Source organism: Stegodyphus dumicola, chromosome 5, assembly GCF_044657685.1.
Source record: "Stegodyphus dumicola isolate Sdum_Otavi_A_Nest chromosome 5, ASM4465768v1".
Lineage (NCBI taxonomy): Eukaryota > Metazoa > Arthropoda > Arachnida > Araneae > Eresidae > Stegodyphus > Stegodyphus dumicola.
The window spans coordinates 162,379,572-162,402,420 of record NC_140772.1 but is presented as its reverse complement, the minus strand read 5'-3'; the positions used below and the strand labels follow the sequence as shown (position 1 = coordinate 162,402,420).

General features: G+C 32.5%; 1 protein-coding gene across 8 annotated transcripts in view; it reads left to right on the top strand.

Moving 5' to 3' along the window:
• Window positions 1-22,849, top strand: part of by (focal adhesion protein tensin) — a 699,237-nt gene that overhangs the window by 612,376 nt on the left and 64,012 nt on the right. For all 8 annotated transcript variants that reach the window (XM_085817318.1, XM_085817317.1, XM_085817321.1 and 5 more), the window contains 10 exons: window positions 34-84; window positions 4,699-4,821; window positions 10,696-10,760; window positions 10,949-11,032; window positions 12,798-12,910; window positions 13,003-13,063; window positions 16,226-16,428; window positions 16,640-16,705; window positions 19,267-19,377; window positions 21,648-21,677. In XM_085817318.1, coding sequence (XP_085673444.1) covers window positions 34-84; window positions 4,699-4,821; window positions 10,696-10,760; window positions 10,949-11,032; window positions 12,798-12,910; window positions 13,003-13,063; window positions 16,226-16,428; window positions 16,640-16,705; window positions 19,267-19,377; window positions 21,648-21,677 — 907 coding nt within the window. The remainder of the gene's footprint in view (window positions 1-33; window positions 85-4,698; window positions 4,822-10,695; window positions 10,761-10,948; window positions 11,033-12,797; window positions 12,911-13,002; window positions 13,064-16,225; window positions 16,429-16,639; window positions 16,706-19,266; window positions 19,378-21,647; window positions 21,678-22,849) is intronic.

The following is a 22,849-nucleotide window of genomic DNA, read 5'->3' as shown; positions in this document are numbered from 1 at the left end:
GAAAAATGCAGTGTATAATTCTTCCTGTTTTAGGTGTTTAACTTGTCAGAGAAGCGGTATGACTTGGCTAAATTCAATAACAGAGTAAGAAAATTTTTATAAGCTATTATACATCATATTGTTCCGATTGAGTAGCATGTTGTTATTTGCTAAACTAATGTAATAATTACTAAATCGTAAAAGAGTTTTTTAGTTGTTTTTAAATGATATTAAATCTTTTAATAACGTATTGCTGTGAACAATGTAACATGAAGTGCAAACAATTTTATATGCGTAAATGCAGTGGAATATCGGATCACCAACGCTTCATCGCGACTAATTCGGCTCACGAATAAATTATCTGCACAGAAAACGCCTCGAATGATGAACGCTTTAGTATCTGGAAAGCCCGTAGTGGCTAATCGCACCGACGGTGCGAATAGCTAACAGGCTATTCACACCACCTACGTTCGCGCATGCGCACAAGCAGCCCAGGTACGAGCATTTTACGCTGATTTCCATAAGGCAGGCGGTAGTGAGAGCGAAGGTTGTTAACCCTAACTCAGCAATAGAAAGAGTTGTTAATAGTTCACCAGCAAGAGAATAAATTTGCAAGTAATAATTATCAGTTACAAAGACGAAGTCAATCTATATACATGATAATGTTCAGGAAATGATTAGATAAAATAGGGATTTTATTATGGTTCTAATTGCAAGCGAGCACGAGTAATTAGTTAAAAAATCCTTAGAGTACTGACAAAAAGGCTACAGAAATTACTTAAATTCTTTTATTTAACAGAGGAACAAACTTAGACCCTATTCTTATAGCATAGGACTGTCAGAATTTATTATTCAATAAGAAAACTTACTGAAAATGATAATATTCTTATATATTCATCAGTTTTTCGGTACCCACACAGGTTTAGGCCGATGCTATTCGCACCACCGGTGCGATTAGCTGCTTAAACTATTCGCACCAGCATTAACCACGCATGCGTATTGAGTTGTCAAAGACGGGTTTCTACCTTGGCGTGGTTTATCATTTTTTAAGCGTTGGCGACTTTCAAAAGTTTAGAAAGGAAAATGGGTTCCTTTTCTTATAATAAGAAGGAACACATTTTCTTTTATTAAAGTATATATATAAAAGGACCAATTTTTATGTTCGGAATGTTTATCCTTTTCCTGAACGGTTTGAATAGTTTAAATGACTTATTTGAAGGGAGGGGGCAAAATCGTGTTGACATTTTTTGTACTTCTTAAAATACATTTAGCTTTAAAGATGTGTTTTGCTCAATCAAGCTTTTAATTCATTCCTCTTTGAAAAATTTCGTTCCATAAAAGATACTAAAAATTAGACAGCGGATTTCTGTGTAGAATATTTAGACATGAAATAAATTAAAAGCGATTATATGAACTATTAAATGAATTATTCTGTAGGCCTGCTTATTTTTTTTTATGGAAATATTTGGCATTTTTAAGGACACAAAAAGTGCTCCAAAGAACTTTGAAACATTTGTACAAACACATTAATCAATTAAATTTAAATACATAATGGGATGTAATTTAAAAAACAGAAATAATTTAATGTAAGAGATTTTTTAGATTTAAAAATTTGCACACTCAAATGATTTATCAGATTTTGTAAGATTTTATTTCATAAATAACTTTGATTTTGAAATATGGCATTTGAACCTATAAACCTGTGTGGATACTGAAAAAGTGATGAATATATAAGAATATTATCATTTTCAGTAAGTTTTCTTATTGAATAATAAATTCTGGCAGTCCTGTGCTATAAGAATAGGGTCTAAGTTTGCATAAAAATTCCTCTGTTAAATAAAAGAATTTAAGTAATTTCTGTAGCCTTTTTGTCAATACACTAAAGATTTTTTAACTAATTACTCGTCTTCGCTTGCAATTAGAACCATCATTAAATCCCTATTTTATCTAATAATTTCCTGAACATTATCATGTATATAGATTGACTTCGTCTTTGTAACTGATAATTATTACTAGCAAATTATTCTGTTGCTGGTGAACTATTAACAACCCTTTCTATTGCTGAGTTAGGGTTAACAACCTTCGCTCTCACTACCGCCTGCCTTGTACCTGGGGTGCTTGTGCGCATGCGCGAACGTAGGTGGTGTGAATAGCCTGTTAGCTATTCGCACCGTCGGTGCGATTAGCCACTGCGCACAGGTTTATGGGTTCAAATGCCATATTTCAAAATCAAAATTATTTATGAAATAAACCTTACAAAATCTGATAAATCATTTGAGTGTGCAAATTTTTAAATCTGAATCTCTTACATTAAATTATTTCTGTCTTTTAAATTACATCCCATTATGTATTTAAATTTAATTGATTAATGTGTTTGTACAAATGTTTCAAAGTTCTTTGGAGCACTTTTTGTGTCCTGAAAATGCCAAATATTTCCATAAAAAAAAATAAGCAGGCCTACAGAATAATTCATTTAATAGTTCATATAATCGCTTTTAATTTATATCATGTCTAAATATTCTACACAGAAATCCGCTGTCTAATTTTTAGTATCTTTTATGGAACGAAATTTTTCAAAGAGGAATGAATTAAAAGCTTGATTGAGCAAAACACATCTTTAAAGCTAAATGTATTTTAAGAAGTACAAAAAATGTCAACATGATTTTGCCCCCCTCCCTTCAAATAAGTCATTTAAACTATTCAAACCGTTCAGGAAAAGGATAAACATTCCGAACATAAAAATTGGTCCTTTTATATATATACTTTAATAAAAGAAAATGTGTTCCTTCTTTTTATAAGAAAAGGAACCCATTTTCCTTTCTAAACTTTTGAAAGTTGCCAACGCTTAAAAAATGATAAACTACGCCAAGGTAGAAACCCGTCTTTGACAACTCAATGCGCATGCGTGGTTAATGTTGGTGCGAATAGCATCGGCCCTGGAAAGCCTGGGTGAACGGAGAAAATGCTTCATTGTCTGCAGTTACGAACATCTGAGTCGTCAGCATGTTATTTTCATTGGTGTTTCTGTATGCTACATAATTAATGACTTCTTGAAAGATCGTTTTAATATTTTCCGATGTTTAATTCTCATTAAGAAAGCGTGGCAGCAAGTGACTTAAGTCCCAATCACATTATGTTTCGGCTACGCAGGACTTGACGTCGAAAGGGATAATTCTCAGAACCCACACAATTCCAGGAAAGCTAGGTTACCATTTTCACTACGTAGCTAGGTTACCATTTTCACTTACTACAAAGGTTACTTGAACGCCAAACACTAATCGCGGTTATTGCTCAGATTGGGATCACGTGAGTCTTCAGAAGCAGAACTTTCGTCTGATTGGTTGTCTCTATCCGGGACTGAGGTCCAGCCGAGACATTTCCGGTGAGGTTTGAAAAAATCCCGCGTAGCCGCAAAACGGTTTCCGTAGCTAGGCGAGGCTTTTTTTTTTCTAGGAGTTTTCCTGTTTAAACCAGTCTACCAGAATCTCGTTTCTCAGAAACGTCCCGTCTAGCAGGGATGTTTGTGTCTAGCAGGGACCATGTGTGATAACCTCTTTACAGGACCATGAATTCGGCCTGAAGGAAATTATGAAGAGATAGTAAATATTACAGGCAGAGACTTTGAGAGCTTTGACTCTTTGGCAGTTTTTGTTATTTACGATAGTCTGGGAAATCTGTAGAACTGGGCTTGTAAATTAAGGATGAACATGTGGAGGAGTTACTAGAGGACCATAAAAATGAACAGAAAAAATTAGATCTGCAGCATTTTTAGAAACAGCAACAAAAGACGATTATGAAAGAAATGTGTTCAGATCAAGATTTAAAACTGGGTGGTTGTTTTAGTTCTTCGAATCGCGAAATTTGTGCATTTGGACCCAGATGCAAAGTTTTCATTTGACGAACATCATTATAAAACAGCAACTAGCGACAGTATATGTATTTTCAGTCACACTCTAGAAACATTTTAAAACAAATCTCACTAGGCAAATTTTGAGTCAAATGGAGGCCCAGTGTATCTCAAGCACAGTCAAGTGGGGCTAAGAAAAAGAGAAAAATGAAAGCTGATGCTCTAGGAAGACAACTAATGTTAGGAAGATGCTGAAGGAAGTTAACTGGTGTTTTTATGGAAAAGTACCCGCTAATATAAACAGTAATATCTCTTTCCTTCCTCTTCTTCATCACTTTCCACTTATGCCGCTCACTTCCTTTCGTATAGTAAAATTAAACTAAGTTTCTGTCTGTTTATCTGTTTAATGTTGCGTTCATTTTTCTTGACATAGATTTAATGATTTGCTTTTATGTTATGAACTTACGTACAAAGTATTGTTTTAAAATTTAAATAACCATGTGTACTCCAAGGACCATGTGTACTCCAAGGACAAGTTGATATTAATGGAGTAACCATGTGTGTAACCATGTGTACTCCAAGGACCTTGGAGTAACCATGTGTACTCCAAGGACAAGTTGATATTAATTCCCTTGGGAAAAATAGTTTCGTTTTACGAACTTTTCGGATGGCGAACGGCCTTTAGGAACAAATTAAATTCGTGAACCGAAGCTTCACTGTATTTTGTTTGTTTCTAGAATGCAATATTTTAATATTATTATATAACGTAATCGTTTAATAAGAATCTGTAGCAGTGCGACAGAGATGGTGAATAATTTTGAACAGTTATACTACATTGGCAATTATTTTAACTCTTTATATTTAAAAAATAGGTTTTGGAATTTGGATGGCCGCAAAATCTTGCACCACCACTGGAAAGGCTTTGTAGTATTTGTAAATCTATCGACTCGTGGATTAATAGCGATCCGCAAAATATTGCTGTTATACATTCTAAGGTAATTTGACTCCTAATTCCTTTATTACAATTATATTTATTGTGTACTGCCTTGTCGTATTTCAGCTTCAAGTGATATACTAATGTAATCAAATGCATGTAAAGCAACTCGTGTATAAGATTTTAAATACCTACGTCAAGTTCTCTGAATTATCGTATAGATGAGCAATAAAAGTGATTTATTGTGCCAAATCAAGCAGTGCATGGGGAAGTTCGACGAACAGTTAATATATCAGGAAACTGTATTATTTTCGAAGAAACCACACTTATGTTTTAGAAACAAAAAAAATTCATTTGAATCCATTTACAGCCACAATCTAAATCAAATACTGTGATAATCACCTATTCTTGCTAGTAACCTGTTTGAGAGCTTTCAGATAAAGTTACCATCACTTTGAGACTGGTGAGACTGTAAAATTTTAAAGATCGGACTTCTGAAAATTTTCTGAAAATCGTCAGCATGAAGACTTTGACCCACTGTTGTGGTCTGGGATCCAGATACGATATTTGTAATGTTATCAACAGTGTAACTGTTAGGAAAGTTGTATTGTTAAGTTCATACTGATAAACATGTGTCAAGGAATTTAAGAATATTTGTACGTAATGTAGTATTCATTACAACACCTATTCTTGAAAAACTTTTTTAGCCTTAAGTAGGGTTGCGCGGCTATAAATGACGTTTATCTATTCCATGATAAGCATCCAAGAAAGCTATCATATTCAATCTTTAATATTAAAGTCCATCCCAGAATGTGAGATGCTTATAAGCAGACACATCAGTCATTTCAAGAAAAACAGATCAGGTTATGAAAACGGTAGTCCCGTTTCGATAACCTGTTCTCTTCTTGAAGCTCCTTACTGTTCGCTGGGCATCATGCAGTTTTCTTTCTATAAATCACAAGATACGTCTTATCTGGAGTGAATTAACGCAAAATCGCGTATTTGAATGTAAAGAAAAATAATTGAGAAACTATTTGAGCTGGTTTACGTGAGGACTAAACTTAACTGTCAGTTTAATTCAGTTATGATGGCTTAGACCTGACGATCTAGTTTTTCGGAAACGTCCATTGTTTCTTTCAATTTTCTAAAAATTTCTTTCAGTTGCAGAGCTATTGTCTTTAATTTTCTATCTTTTGCCATGTTTAAAAATTCTTTGATATGTTCGGCTTCGCCGCAGAAAAGATAACTGCTGTTTTTATTTTGAACTGCTTTGGTGTGTGTGTATTCCTTGAACTGTTGGGAGGTATTTGACAGTTACATTATTATTTAATTTCGAGATATATATAACTGATTTTGCATTGGATATATGCATAGCTTGGGTTTTTCTTCCTTTTCGAGATCACAGTTCTAAAGGCTCTGTGCTTTTTGCACATTTTACACATCTATCTTCATTGTAGCACGTATCTCGCGAATGTCCTTATCGATAATTGGAGGAAATTTCGTCTCTAGCCATAATTCGAGGCTTTGGTTTGAATTTTTAAACTTTAACTTATAAGGTATTTCTCCCACTTCTCTAGCGTGCGTTCGTGGTGTAACGGTAGCACGCTGGGCCAGTATTCCAGAGGTCCGTGGTTCGCTTCCCGGCGAAGGCGGTTGCATATTTTTCATCTCTCTGGCTTCCAATTAACCTAATGACTCTACAAGTGGCGCCCGAACTAAAAGGGTTGTAGATGATGATTCTCCACACCCAGGATTTGGCGACTAGGTCCCCTAAAACCCTATTCGCCCTTTAAAAAGGGGAGTATATAAGGTATTTCTCCCACTTCTCCAGCGTGCCTTCGTGGTAGCACGCTGGGTCGGTATTCCAGACTCCGTGGTTCGATTCCCGGCGAAGGCGGTTGCATATTTTTCATCTCTCTGGCTTCCAATTAACTTAATGACTCTAAAAACTTTCAGGGAAAACGTGTTACTGATTTTAAACGTAACTAGCTCTGTGATGAAATTTGACGACTTCAGGATTTCGTCGTCTTGGTTCCTGGTGAATTGGCGAACTTTAATTAAAGGAAAATTCCTGTTCTGAAGATCTTGCATTGTAATCTTGTCGATGTTACTGCGCAGGCCTTTTATGATAGCTTTCAAATTCTTGACATCGTTTTAAGGAGTGAAAAAAATTTAAATTGTAGAGGTCGCTTATTTAATTCTCTGTGATGATCAGCTTGGTTTTGTTATATGGCAAAGTACTCGAGGGCTATCCACCTTAGAGAAGGAATGCCTTTTTGGAGGACCTTTCTATGAGATATGGGAAAAACCATGAAAATGCCCATGCAGCCAACCTTTTGCCCAGAATCGAACCCGGGTAAGGTTTTCAGCGACTTTACCGTTCACCTGCTGATGTGATCTGTAATTCATGAGCATTTTCGGAAAAATTTTATTTCATCTGGTCAATGTAAGTCATGTTGTAATACTTGAATGTCTGTCCAGTCCCGTGAAGTATCAACTTCTGGTCTATTTTGCACTGTTCGTATTTTGCGTGAAATTATTTTTCGATCAATGATAGCATTTCGTAAAGGATTTATTATGATAGCATGAGGAATTTTGAATTACAAGCAACGTAAAAGCTATGGCTGTAGAACGAAATTTGCCGGTGTAAAGTGGCTGACAGTCGATCTTGGCGCTGTGATCTGTAATGGCGGCATCGTGAGCTATATCTGGGAGTAGGGTGAAGACGACAGATCAGCATTAGGTTTGATACTAAGAGCGGGGAAATTTTGACGATTTTCATGGCATTCAACAGGATAAGTCGCTCCTGTTCTTGGAAATGTTATGGTTTTCGACAAGTTTCTATTTCATTGGTGGAGTATACATTGCTGGTGGTGCCATCTGCCGAGATAAATCATAAAAGAAATAACAATTTCAGTGGCTAGGGCTGAACCTGGGAAATTCCTTCCTTAACGTGATGATTTCAATGTGATTATTTCAGCGAATGTGAACTTCCCTTGAGCAGAACTAATTTCACAATTACAAAAATGTACGAACATGAAAAAAGTAAAAATGCATTAACATAAGATTATAAAGTTAGAGATAAAAAAAATTAGAATGTTTGACAAGTGGCCAAAAAATTGTAAAATACAAGACAAAATGGAGCATTTACAATGAAATTGCTAATGTCTGAATGCTAAGCAAATGTGAAAGGTACTCACAAAAAATAAGGAGACCAACACTGTGCAGCTCCAAAAAACTAAATCTAAATAAGATAATATGGGAGGGGGCCAGTGGCGTAGCTAGGGTTGGACAAGGGGGGACATCTGTCCCCGGGCGCAGCAAAGGGGCGCCAAATTGATGCTACGAAATTTTTTAATGAAATATTTTCCATTTTTGGCACACAGAAAGGGGCGCAAATTCTTTAGTTGTCCCCGGGTACTGGAAACTCTATCTAAGCCCCTGGAGGGGGGGAGGGAATAAATGTAACTATTTAATTTGTCCAAGATAAAGGATTTTGTACGAAAGTGCTAGAAGTGATCACCCTGCTCTTACAGACCTAGATACTTTCAACTGAAAGACAAACTTTTGAAAAGATGTAACCACATATGGGGGAACGAAAATTGTCACTTGTAGTTAAGCTGTACTTGTTCTTAGCTAAACCTCAGATGGATACTTAAGATCTAGAATTACATCGGCAGATAATCCTGCTCAGAGAAGTGTTCAACTATTTTCGTTTTCATATTTATATAGCCTCTGTTGTTAAAATTTCCTTCAACTTTATTTATAGCAACCTCTCTGTTCTCATTAGGGAAGCTTTAACCATTTTTAACTTTTTCATTGGTGTACTGGAAAAAGAATCCTCTTCATGTCTGTTATTCTTGAAATAGTACATTATAGCATATTCGTGGCTAAAATTCGGCCAGAATCTGCCTCCGGTATATTTTAGTTTTTGAGTGAAATTGTAATTCAACCGCAGCCCCAAATAAAATGATATCCAGTATTTTGTTATTTAATGCTATTTATTATAAATTTCATAATGTATAAAATTTTTATTTATCTCAAAATTTTACAATACAGCAATCTGTTTTTGGTGTAAGTAAGGAGGATTCTTTTTGCTTCTGAAGAAAAGGGATGTCAGTCTGATCACCTTTGAAATCAATAGAGATTTGTTCAAAAACTATGCCAAAATAAGTTTGTCTAGTTGTGCTTCTCTTCCAACATTTTTTATCACTTTACATTTTATTGAATTTTAATGATTTAATTATAAATTATTTTACTAATTTATTAATTACTTTAGTTATTTATTTTTGTTCATCTTTCTGGTGCCGTTCCATAGGACTTCGGCACTTCTAATTTTAGAAATTAAACCATGGGGAGAATTTTAAAGAGGACGATCTCGTAAATAAAAAAAGAGGGTTTTAGGAATTGGAACTATGAATATATAAGGAATATGTGTACTATATGGCGATGCCAAAAGCACGTTTTGAAATATACTTTATCTTCAAGAGTAAGTTCTTGCATAGTTACTGAAAAACTACGTCAAATGTTTGTACTCACAACTTTACGCTCTTTTGCAAAAAAAAAATCGATGCTTCAAGGACTTAAAAGCACGTTTTGAAATATACTTTATCTTCAAGAGTAAGTTCTTGCATACTTACTGAAAAACTACGTCAAATGTTTGTACTCACAACTTATACAGTCTTTTGCAAAAAAATCGATGCTCCAAGGACTTTTGCGATCGTGACGAAATTTGGTATGCAAAAACATCTTGATCGAACATGCAAATGATCAAAGTTTCAAGGCAAATGAACAGGAAATGCGATCATAGCGCAATTAGCAAAGTATAAAACCAGTCACAGAGGCGGAAAATTGTATTTTTTTTGTTGCTGCCATTGTAATTCCGTAAAGAAGCAACTAAAGATGCCATTACGACGATATCGAAGACCTTACAGACAACTAAACGACTTCGAACGTGGTCGCATTGTAGGGTTGCGTGAAGCTGGGTGGTCATTCGGAGCAATAGGCCCCCATATGCAACGTACAGACACTGCTGTGCAAAGATGTTGACAGCAATGGTTGCTGCAAGGAAAGTGCCGATGAATTTGCCACCCATCTTTATGTACAAACAAATAACTAAAAAATATCAAGATGACATATAGAGAAATAAATTTAAACTACATGAAATTTTTAAGAAAATTTTTTTATTCCAACATTCTAAATTATTATTTTGCTTGCAAAATCATCGGTGTCATTATTGAGTCTACTTGATTGCTCCAAACGCTCTAGTATAGACAGTATGAAAAGATTTCTTAAATGCAAAATAAATATTTATAGTTGATAAATACTTCTAAAATGATTTTTATTTAGAAAACTCTTTTCACGTCTAGCAGGAATTGTAAGAAAAGTTTTCAACAGCATTTACAATACTTGAAACCGTATTTTGGAGATTGTATTTTTTTAATAAACTGCGAAAGTTTAAAAGGGCCACCCTTCGACATTCCAATTTTGGTTTCTGTAGCAAAAGCAAAAATAAAACTGAAATGCTTATCACTTAACAAGGAATTCTGCCTTATGAATGTCACCGTGATCATAATTTAGTTCATGTTCATTTTGCTATGATATCAGGCTTGCCCAGAACTTCTTGTGAGATGATCTCCCAAAATTCCAGATGATTTTGATCTTTTGTGGAGATGATCAATTTAGAGAGATGACATTCAATCTTAGAACTACTGGTTTTTTGGAGAAGTGGTCACTAGAGCCACAGTAGAGGATTAATTCAGATAATGGAGCAGTGTTTATGGTGCTTTGTATTCATTTTGGTTATCCACTAGTATTTATGTGATCTGAATTAATAATTAAGAAAGTTCTATTTTATTTTCCATTTTTAAAAATACTTATAATTATTTAATTAAAAATTATCTTTCATAATTACAAATTAAAAAAATTTTTTTAGGGTGATAAAGGCCGAGCTGGTATTGTGATTGCAGCTTATATGCATTATAGTAACATTTGCGCCAGGTAAGGAAATTTGCATTGCAGCAGGATTTTGACTCACTGGAATTAATCTATTTCATAATTTTTTTTATCATTATATTGTTTTCTTTCATGAAATATTTATTTTCCTAAAGGTTTTTAGACTACTATTAAATATTTGTAATGATATCACTAGAGTTTTGAGGTGTAGCATGTGCCTTCTTTAATTTCAGTGCGGACCAGGCTCTTGACAGGTTTGCAATGAAACAGTTCTTTGAAGATAAATTAGCAAATTCAATGCAGCCTTCTCAGCAAAGGTAATGTACAATTCTATGTATTTTATTGTTGTTTGTGGTTTTTCCTTTAGAAGCATACTATATCTTTTCCTCCCCTTATGCTTAATATAGTATATACTTTTAGAAGTATGTATATGATGTAGTTTCTGCCGAAGATAAAAGCATTTCACTCTTTAGTCATACTCAAGAAAAACTGCATAGATGACTGGACAGAAACTCACAACTGGCTTGATCATTAAAACATTAATTTTTATTTTGAACAGGAAAAATACTACAGAAATATTTTTTCACAATCACACGTAACTTGCTGTAGAGTGCAGCAAAATGGTGCAAAGTGTATCCTTTGAAGCAAGGATGTGTTTAATTTAAAATTTATGAATTTAAAGATCTGTTGCCAATTGGTTCCAATTAAGTTCAATCATTGTGTTGAATAATAAATTAACAGTACCTACCCCTTTAAATTCTTTTTAAAATTTGAACATGCTCCGCTCATCATTCTAAAAGTAGCAAAGCAATAACTTTTATAATCTTTACTTCCTGTAATTCGGAAGAGTGATACATCATCTGATCTGTATTGTGCATCCAGGAATGAGATTGAATCTTAATCCAGTAGTGCCAATTTCATTTGTGTTGGATTAAATAAAATGCATGCCAGCCATTAATAAAAAGGAAATAACTGAATTCGGCCACATCTCCAAGTTCCTGATTTATGCAGCCTCATATCACACAAAGTTACTACTACAAGTTTCTTCCAATTTCATTACACACACGTATATAATGAAATACATGTATATATATAAAATGTATTGTGTATAAAACATAATCAAAGAAGTAAAGTAGGACAATTTTTAGAATCCTGTGCCTTGGCTACAAAGATTTACACATAAGTAATCACATTTCATTTTTATTTTATTAACAAGTTAGTATTAGACTAGTTATTATTATTTTTGTTTCAAATTTTTTTAAACAAATATTTGGATTAAATTCAAGTATTTTAGGGTTGATATTTTATGCATGAGTTCATCAAATATTTTCTTCTGCTTCTTCCCCCCTCGTCCTTTTTTCCCCAAAAAATTTAGTGATTTTTATTATATATCTTGAGGGAATGTAAATTGTAAGTTCTAAATTTGTGATATAGTAGACTTTTGATCTTTTCAAGAATGATTTGAAGAAAAGTGTAAGGGCCTTTTCTGTTGCAACACATTTTACCAGTTTGAATTAAAATTAATTTTCCATAGCATGATTAATAAATTTTTAAAAAATTTTCATCCATAAAAACAAACTATGTATAAGTTATTTAATTAGAACTTTTTAAGAAACAGCATTTATTTTGTATTATAATAAATTTTTAGAGTGTAAACTTGGTTTATATTTATTTTACTTTATGCCAATAGTGCAGTGTACAGTATAAAATATAAATCTAATTTTACTAGCAACTGGAAATATGTGTAATACATATGTAGTAATCAGTGATAAAGTTGAGTTTTCATTTTTGTGTATGCTGTGAAATGTTTAATGCTTTTTATATGCATTACATTAATTTGTTTTATAACTTAAATTTATTTGGATTATTCTTGTTTTATCCGTTGAATGATAAATTGCTATTTAATGGAACTTCTTCTACTCCCCCCCTTTTTTTTAATGTTTGGAATTAGCTTTTGCTTAGCATCTTATCTTTACCTAAGAGTCTTTTCAAAAGAAATTAGTTTTTTTAAGTTATAAAATATAATAATACATTTTATTTGATGAAGAAAATATACTAATATTTTTTTTAAATTCTTTTTAGGTATGTTAATTATTTCACAGGTTTGTTGTCTGGTGCAATAAGAATGAATAGCAATCCTCTTTACCTTCATCGACTTATTGTACATGGTGTGCCAAATTTTGATTCTAGAGGAGGTATGTAAGTCTCTGTTGTGTTCTGTGTTACATATAAAATTAAGTACTTTGTATAATTTTGCAAATTGTGATTCATTATCTTACTTCCTTAGGATGTAGGCCTTTTTTAAAGATATATCAAGGAATGCAACAGATATACACATCTGGTGTTTAGTAAGTTTTCTTATATTAATTGAAAATGTAAATATGAAAGTAATTAGAATTCTACCTTTTAAAGATGATTTGTTATCAGGTTTGGATTCTCAAATATGATTGTGACAAAGCACTTGAGCATTTTGTCTTCAGGTAAAAAAAGATCTACATGGAGAAATTTCTATGGGAAATTGACTTGTAATAATGTTACACATGATGCTTAACTAGCTTAACTGCAAGTCTACCAGCAACGAAGTGGTACAGTTTCTCAATACTGGTAATTCAACCCCACTCAAGTCCTGGCAAAATGGCTGCGTGAATGGGAATTTTTCTGCTTTTTCTATGTGTAACATGGATATGAGCCATTTTCCCTTAGAAAGCCCTGCATGAGTCCCTTCCATTAGACAACTCGTGTGCTTTACCATAACCCAAATAATCTAATAGTTTAAGTCAAACAGTTAAGTTTATGCTGGTATCAAAAACCCATATACAGTAAACATTCTTACCACAAGTTGCTAAAAGTGGTTTTTTTTTTTTTTTTTTTTTTTTTTTTTTAAATTCAGAGAACAGTATTTTTTAAACAATAATAGTGGCATATTTTTGTAGAATTGTGTAACATTCTTTGCATCCAGGTACTTTGATTTGATTATAATTGTACATAGGGCAGTTCTTTCTTAAGGTCATCATTTCTGAAAGCATACCCACAGTATTAACATGAGTATTAGAAGTTTGAATAATTTTGGTCTTATCTTCAGGTAAAATTATTATTGTCAGATATTAGACTGAGACATAGATCTCATGTGCACACACACACACATACTCTTTCTCTCTCTATATATATTTCATACATTGCCAGTAACATACATATATATACAGTAAAAAGTCCGTAATCCGGACTCATCAGGACTTTGGTGATTCCAGATTATAGATAATCAATTTAAATCTGGTAAGATGGCATGCAGAAATTATACAGTTAAAAATATGAAATCATAATTTATGAAATAAAGAACAATTATGATCTAAAGGGTATCAAAATTTACAAAAAAGGCTTAGTATTTATCTGTTTACTTTATTAAACATCTCTTTCAATGTAAATTGCTTAAGATACTTCCACAAAAAATTCAAAAAGTTCCTTTTTCATGTGTCATATATAGTGGACTGTCCAGTGCCATATTTCTCCCATAATTTTGAGACGGGTAGGCCTTTATCCATTTTTTGCAGTAATTCCACTTTTTGTTTAATGGACATTGAAACATGTTTTCGCTTTGTAGATCCTTTGGCAGTTCCAGAATTGGAAACTCTTTTTGACATAATCGAAAGTTCAAGCTTAATTTTTATAAAATTGTTCTAACAGTCTGCAAAAAATAATAAGCCGAATCCAATTAGAAGATTAAGGAACAGCGCAATCTGCATTATTAACTGAAATGCCTTTGATAATTTTAGCATAGATTATACCGTCCATTATACATGGGGGGTGCATTATGCGCATGCGTAAACACATATGCGCATTATGCGTTTACGCATGCGCATAAAGTTTGAAGCTTTGAGGTCCGGATTATGGACGTCCGAATTACAGACTTTGTACTATATATATATATGCTGGTATTCTAAAGAACCAAGGCATTTCTAGGCAAAGTATGAAGTATGAGAATTATTATACATTTTCCCTAGGTGTTGTATATAATACCCTGGCATTTTATAAAATGATAAATGCTTATTTAGGCAAAGTATGAAAAAGGTCAAGATAAAGCTATAAATGATGTGGATTATTCAAAAGTTTAAGTGTTCTTTTGAAAAAATAATGAAAGAGTGCCATTCAAAATATGTAAAAAAAAAGTTGCACAAAACAAAATTCATGCCTTTCTTATCAAAGAATGCAAAATTTTTATATAAAAGGTAAGAAAGTAGAATTAAAGTAGTGAATTGTTGCAACATGGTAGGTTTAAATTGACATTTTGAATAACATTTCATTTCTTTTTCATAAGACATTTCATATTTTGCTACTTTGTTTGACATTTACATATGACAAATCATTGTCCGCTTCCATTGGACTGAGCAACTGCAATTGACTGGAGAGGAATTTTGTGGTCAGGAATATCTTCAATTCTAAGTGAATTAATTCTTAGGACATATAATGAATCGCTGTCTCATATAGTTGTTTTAAAATTCAATCAAAAGTTCCTAGTTGATGCTGTTTTCTTTCACACTTATTACAATTTGCCAAGATATTGTATTGTGCAAATTATAGAATATGTTAATAGCTATTTTTTTAGAGGGGTGAGGGTTGGTTTGACTTATTTAATTATGGCATGCAGAAGCTATCTGCTTAGGGGGAGGGATGCTTTTAAGAAAGACTTTCTAAGGAAAACTGGTTCATATCCACATTACGTATGGGAAAATCTGTGTACAATATGGCCCGTGCAGCCAGCCTATTTGTCTAGAATCGAACCCAGCCTGAATTACCAGTGTTCAGTGACTTTACTGCTGTACTACTAGTGAACTTGGATGGGGAATATGATTGAAAGAAATGAGCAACAGTATAAAGTCTTAATATTTTTAAATATGTATATAAATTTAATTAAACTTATTTTATGGTTTTACCTTCTTAAATATTGTCTTTCCAGTGAATAACTGATATGTACACATTAAAAGTCCTACTAGGTGATTTTATGCACATGGAAGTTCAGGTAGAGGCAATGTGATTTGTTTTGATAAGTGTTTATGGTAGTAAACTAATTACAGTAGGGTGCTGTCTAATAAAAATTACAGCAAATTAACATGAAACTTTTTTTTTCCCCATATGATTTTTGTTCCTGTAAATTTGTTGCAATTATTAAATAAAGATCCAGCTCTGAGTATGTACTGTAATACTTGGCTTGTGCTTCTGTGAAGAAGACTATACGTTCATGTTGAGCAAAAGTAATTTTCGTAATAATTCCAATCAATACAGATATAAATGCAATACAAGAGAAATTTTAATTTAAATGTATGTATTTAAATGTATGTAGTTTTGCAAAAATGATTTCGAATGAATGAGTTTCCTCACAGAAATCAAGAAAAATAACTATTGTATGCTTTTTGTTTACAATATAATTTTTTTTGCATTTGCATAATTTAAAAAAATACTCAGAACTTTCATTATCACAGTGCAATTTTAAATATAGATTGGTTGTTTCTTTTCAGCTCAGCATCTGAGAAATCAAAAAAAATTATTGTCTCCTTCGATTCAGGATTGCAGATTAGAGGAGATGTATTTATAAAATGTTATCATAAAAGTAATAGGCCACTTGCCAGATATACAATTTTTCAACTCCAGTTTCACACTTGTACGGTTGAATCAGATCATATGACATTTGATAAAAGTGAACTAGATAGTGCATGTTCAGGTAAATAATTAAAGATATATTTTAAAAAATCATTTATTACATTCTTCTGATTCTTCCTTTGTACAGTTTCTCTGTCTTATTTTGAATTTTTAGTATATCGTTTTCTTATTATGTTACAATTTTAAGCATAGTTTTAAAAATATAAATGCTTTAGCGTTAGTATGTTATTATTATTGCGAGAACCTAAAATTTATATTTATTTTTTGTTTAGATTCTCGATTTCCTACCACTGGAAAAGTTGAACTTCTTTTTTCATATCAGCGAGAAGACTTTCGAGGTATTTTATTAAGTTTGATATGGAAATAAAAGACTGTTTAACAGTACTTTATAGAAGTTATTTTTCCATATTAATTAATTAAGATATTCATTCAGTTGGTTCCTCTATTGTTGAATATTATTGTATTAATGTTGAGCATAAATGAATAGTGATATAATACATGCAGAATAAGATGATGATCTTTTTGTAATACATGTGTAATTAGTAATTATTTCAAAAATTGGACACATGTTTTCCAGTTTAGATTATTTGACATCATTACTGTTTGCATTAAAATATGCATCTGATAAAAATTAGAAGAATTTATAATATTTTGAAGGTTTTACTCTTTAAAATTTTATACTAATACAAATATAGTAAACATAAAATAATAAAATTTTAATGCATTAGAATCTTGCCCTTTTCTCAACAAAAAGCATTTAATTACCAGTTCCAGATTCAATAAAGGAGTCATATAATTTAATTCCGTACTAATTAGAAATCAAATCATTAGTCATTTTTATTACCCTAAATTAAGTATTAACAAAATTTAAAGTATTGAGTCATAAGTTTCTTTTCCCCCTCATTAAAATACACTAAAACAATTAAGTAAAAAATGATGATTGGAACAAGTAGGGATAAGTGAATAAAGCATGAAATAAGTTGGTGTTAAGTACTATACAAGCAACTTCATAATTTTTCAGAATGTTTTCGCCATTATTCTTTTAGAAGAAGATGATTAGAAGACTATTAGATTACGGCAAAGCACTCGAGGGCTATCTGCCTTAAGGGAGGAATGCTTTCATCAAGGACTTTCTAAGGGAACTGGCTCGTATATACGTTACACATGGGGAAAACCACGAAAACACCCATGGAACCAGCCCGTTCGCGGGATTCAAACCTCGGACCGAACTACTAGTGTTCAGCGACGTTACCGCTCGGCCGCTGGTGGGCACCATTACACTTTTAGTTAATTGTACTTGACTACATTATAATTATGATCTTGGAATACGCTGCACCTATTTGGGCTCTGGCATCTTCTTCAGCAAAGGAAAAGATCGATTGTGTCCAATTCAGAGCCTCCAAGATTCTTATTGGAGTTGTCTCTTCCACAAACAACTTAAAGGCTGAGACCGAATGTGGATTAACCATGCTGGAAAACAGAAGAAAACTTACCCCTCTGAAATTTACAAACAAAATCATGAGCAGTGCTGATGAAAACATCTCAGATGTCACCTGCCAGACTTGGACAGCAAAGAACAGGCTGAAAAGATAATCCATGCTTTAGTATGACAGAGACTTCAGGCAAGAAATAAATCTGGAACATACATATTTTGAGATTCCGCAGGGGTCCATGTTCCCTGTCAGGCCACCCTCTTCTGTCAAAATTAATTAGGATCGGTTGAAACCATGCTCAAAAAATTAATCGCAAGAAACTATCAAAAGAAAGTAGACTATATCGAAGCTATATCAACTATATTGAAGACTATATAGAGACTATATCGAAGCTCATGAAACCACAACTGGTCATGATTTACACTGATGGCTCTTCCAACTCGGATTGCCATAGAGGAAGAGCCAGCAGCTTTTTTATCTATCCGGATAACAGCACCTTCAAACCGAAAGTTTTAGTAGGGAAGATTGCTTCCAATTTCACGAGCGAACTTGTTAGAGAGGCCTTGAACATCTATCTCACATTTGTGACACCTGCTTTCTTTGATGGCATCATTGTTTTCTTAGACTACAAATTTGTACTTGAGGCCATTCAAAATGGCAAGACAAAAACTCTCCCAAGACATGAATACACTTTTGTATTTAATTGCAGAAGAGAAGAAATCATGCATCTTTCAGTGGATCCTAGCCTATCTATGTTCTATGTTCACACACATAGAGGGGAACAAGCAAGCTGACTCTCTCGTAAAGAAAGCCAGAATTTTCGAACCTGCCATCTTGTCCACCACACTTACTGATGCTAATGCTGTCGCAAGGTGGATGCTTTCTGCCTATTCCTAAATTTTCAATGCTTGAGTTAAAGTGCACCCAAGATGTCTCAATCGCAAGACTCAGACCTGAGAGGCATGAAGATCCGGCCTGATGGCACCAGGGTATACATAGAGTGTAGGCACTGCCCGAACAAACAGCTGGATCTTGGAAATCTCCTGCCTTGTCCTGCCATTGCAGTGGCTCTCTTCCAACCTGACAATGACTAGATCATAGACATTCTTTTCACAGAGTCAAGGACGTGACCAAGACAGTGCTTCATGCCTTTGGCCCTATTTGACTTTCCTGTGCCTACTCCTTCCTTTTTTCCTCTCTGTATGGCTCTTTACAAAAATTAATTTTTAGATATTTTTTAAATAGAATTTTAAATTGTTATGTATTTTAATAATGGTAAGCATGCAACACTTTTATGAAATCTGCTTTTTTCATGTTTAATTTTTCAAGTAGCCTTTTTAATTCTGTACTTATTTGGTTAAAGAAAGTGGAAAAAGAATTGAAGCTAACAAAATAGCATCATTAATAAATTCTTGCAATAATAAAATTAATACTTTTTAATTTCAAATTGAACCTTTCTCATCAAGGGAATGGATCTGTTCAGGATTCTACTATGCCTGTAGAAAGTGCAAATGACCCTCTTGTTAGATGTGATTCTTATGAAAATTTTGATATAAATCCAGAAGACAATATAGATGGTAAGTAGTTTTAGCCTGCACAGGTGATTTTGTTATTAAAGAAATAGTGTTCAGCTTCCATGATTTCTCTCTGTTTACACTGGTGTTTTTGATTTCTCTGTATTTTAAAAGAACTATTTTTGTTTCGTATTTAAAATGTGTTATTAATTTAATAACTGGAAGGTTAAAATCAGTACTATTCAGAAATACTGTTTTTTCCCCATTGCTTTTTAAATGGCACTCATATTCAATAACACTACAGAACATTTGATGGTAATTCTTTTGATATTTGAGTTTCATATATTTTTAGTAGAACTTAAATTGCTTTAGTTGAAATTTTTAACCATTGCTGCACACAATGTGAAGTAATTAAAAATATAAGTATATAACAATTAATATCACATACATATTAAATTATATGACACATTAAGGAATATATTAAAAAAAAAAAAAAAGAAAAGGAAAGGAAATCCTTCTGTGAAGTGTTTTCTGAAGTTGCATACCATAATGTTTTTTGGAACATTAATAGAGCAGAATCTCACTTTCAATGAAATTAGATTATGGTGAGTTCATGAATGCCATTTTCTCTTAAATTAATATATGTTTTTAACAGCAGAATATTCATTTTGTTTAAAAGATAGGATGTTCAAGATCATCATAAATAAGCTAAAAAAAGTATATCAAAAGAACAAACTGGCTTGTAATCTGTACTTTAATGCTGTCAATACTTGCAAAATTGAAACTGGGTAAACTTTTATAAATCTTTCTCAACTTTATATCTTTGTTAGTTTCATTCTCTGAACAGAGCTAAAATCCTTATTTCCATTAACTAAAAAATATTTTTAAAAATTAGTCCTTGTCACAGTCACATTTCAGAATTCTTTGTACTTCCGAATTTATTTCGTTGCTTATCAGAAGTTTAAAAAAATAAAAAATAATTAAAAAATGAAAAGGAGGCACTATTTCAATAACAAAATTACCATCAAAATGTGCAAAGATTGAATGTATTGTAAAAGCATAAAATAATTTGATGACTGTAAAATGCATTTTTATGAGAAAACTGTATTATGCATCGAAACAGATTCTAAAACATTTTTGTGAGAAAACAGTATTTATGCATCAAAATAGGTTTAACGTGAGGGTAACGCTGTAGCATGTGTTCCATATTTATTTCTTAGATGTTTTATTTATTTCTTAGATGTGGCCACTAAAATGCTATTTTTAAATTGTAATTAGGTGAAAAATATTACAACCAAGTTTAGTATTCCCATTTAAAAATAAATAAGTGACTAAATGTGGTACATAATTACCAAAATAATCCTTCACTGTAGATTCTACATAACTGTATAAACAGTAAATTGTTATAGAAAGTAAACAGTAGCCTCCCATAATAAATAAATAAATAAAAATAAATACAGATTTATATTTAGTAAATATTGAAATAAATTTTAAAATGGAAGTGCTTATCAAAATTTTCATTCATGATCCATAAAGGAGTAGATTTTTCTATGCTTGGAAATTATTTTGTACTACAGAGCAAAAATTTTGACGTATATCATCTAATAGGAGGAAAAAGAAAAAATGTATTCATTTAGTCATGCACAATATGCTATTTGGACATGACTATTTCTGTTCACTTGATTGATCAACATGCATTAAGATGACTGTGTGTTGTGTTTTGATGGCCTCCCAGACTTGATCTCTTATGAGTTATTCCAAAGTTGTAGATTAGTAAAAACGGACGTAGTAGGACATTGGTTGTTGCTTTTGTTTGTGTTGGTTAATAAAAGTTGCTTGCAAAAAATTATTTGATATCACAAACTTCAATATTTTGCCCATCGGGGAATGTGTGACATGTTTTATGCGAGAAGTAACAAATTGACAAGGATGTAAAATCTGTTCCTCCTCTTTGAATCCAGTATTTCCATTTTCTTCTGCTGCTTTGTCATGTACTATATTGCTTTATTGCTGTTATCTTACTTTGTCACTTACTTAGTTTTATGTCCTGGTTTGGGTTTTATAAATTAATTTCTTGTTATTATGCTAATAAAAATATTCTATCATATTTTTCAAAATCTTCATTTCCTCTAACATTGAAAATCATCTTCATATTATCATTTTGATATCTTTATAGACTTTTATTAGCTTTGAAAAGCGAAATGAATATATAAAATACTGATGAGAGTATGTAACAAATTGATGTTTATTACTGTTTTGATGAACATAGAAATACTATTGAGAAATTCAAAAGCTAACATATATATATATATATATATATTTTTTTTTTTTAGATGTTGGTTTTCTTGATGGTGGTTTCAATGGTGAGTAATAAACCGCATTTTCTTTTAAAATTACAGTTTTCCTATATTACTGATATAATTTTTAATTACTTCTATAATGCAGAATATATTTGGATTCATGCATGTGTGAAGTTTTGCATACAAATTGCATGTATTGCTATGAAATTTTCCCTTTTGGTATTTTCTTTTCCTTTAAAACTGTGCTGAAATTTGGTGGTTATATATGATCATGAGTGTTCTTTTTATACTAGCAATTATGTTTTGTAATATACAATATTATTAAGTCATTGCATGCTTTTAAAAAAATATGGTTAACGCAGTTCATTTTTGCTTTGTGTATCAATTTGGTATTCAGTTTAATGTACACTAAACCCTTGCTGAATGTGAAGGTTATGCCATTAATGCATTGCATGCACAGGGAACTCACATTCTACAAAGCTTTTTATGGAAAAAATGCATCAAATATGATTCAAATTAAGAAAATACTATAATGTGAAAATTAATTGCAACAAAGATTTTTTCCACAAAAGTTATGGTTGGTTGCCATCTGGCACCAAGTCCCTCAAAGCAGTTTATCTGCCTTAATGTCATCTGGATGTTTGCTTTTGACTATTTAAAACTGGTTTGGGCAATAAATTAGAATTATTACATCGTTTCATCTTTCAAATGTGCAGCATAGACTTCTCACTGGTGGTGGAAAGGCGAGAAAGTGTTTAAAAAAAATTTTTTTTTTCCCCTTCACATGAAATAAAGCAAAACAAGGACTATGGGCCAAAAAATACAAATTTTGGTCCACAAAATGACTGGAAAAACGTCTTTTTCAGCGATGAGGCTCATTTATTTATTCGGGGTTACACACATGTAACATTGTTAAATGAAGCAGGAGTTAATTAATAAGACCCTTACATTACCAAACCATAAAATGCTCTCAAAAACAAAAATTTTTTCGAGTTTTTTTCACTGCAGATGGCACTGGAAATCTAATTCCTGTTGACGGAATGATAAATTCATTGAAGTATCTAGAAAATTTAAAACATAGAATGGTGCCATTGTCAAAAACCTGTGCAGGGACATTTCAACATGACCACGTTTTAGTTCAAAATCTGTCGGAAGGTTCATGCTGGAAAATAAAATTGTTATGCTACATTGGCCTAAAAATTCACTAAAATTAAATTCCCTAGAAAACCTGGAAG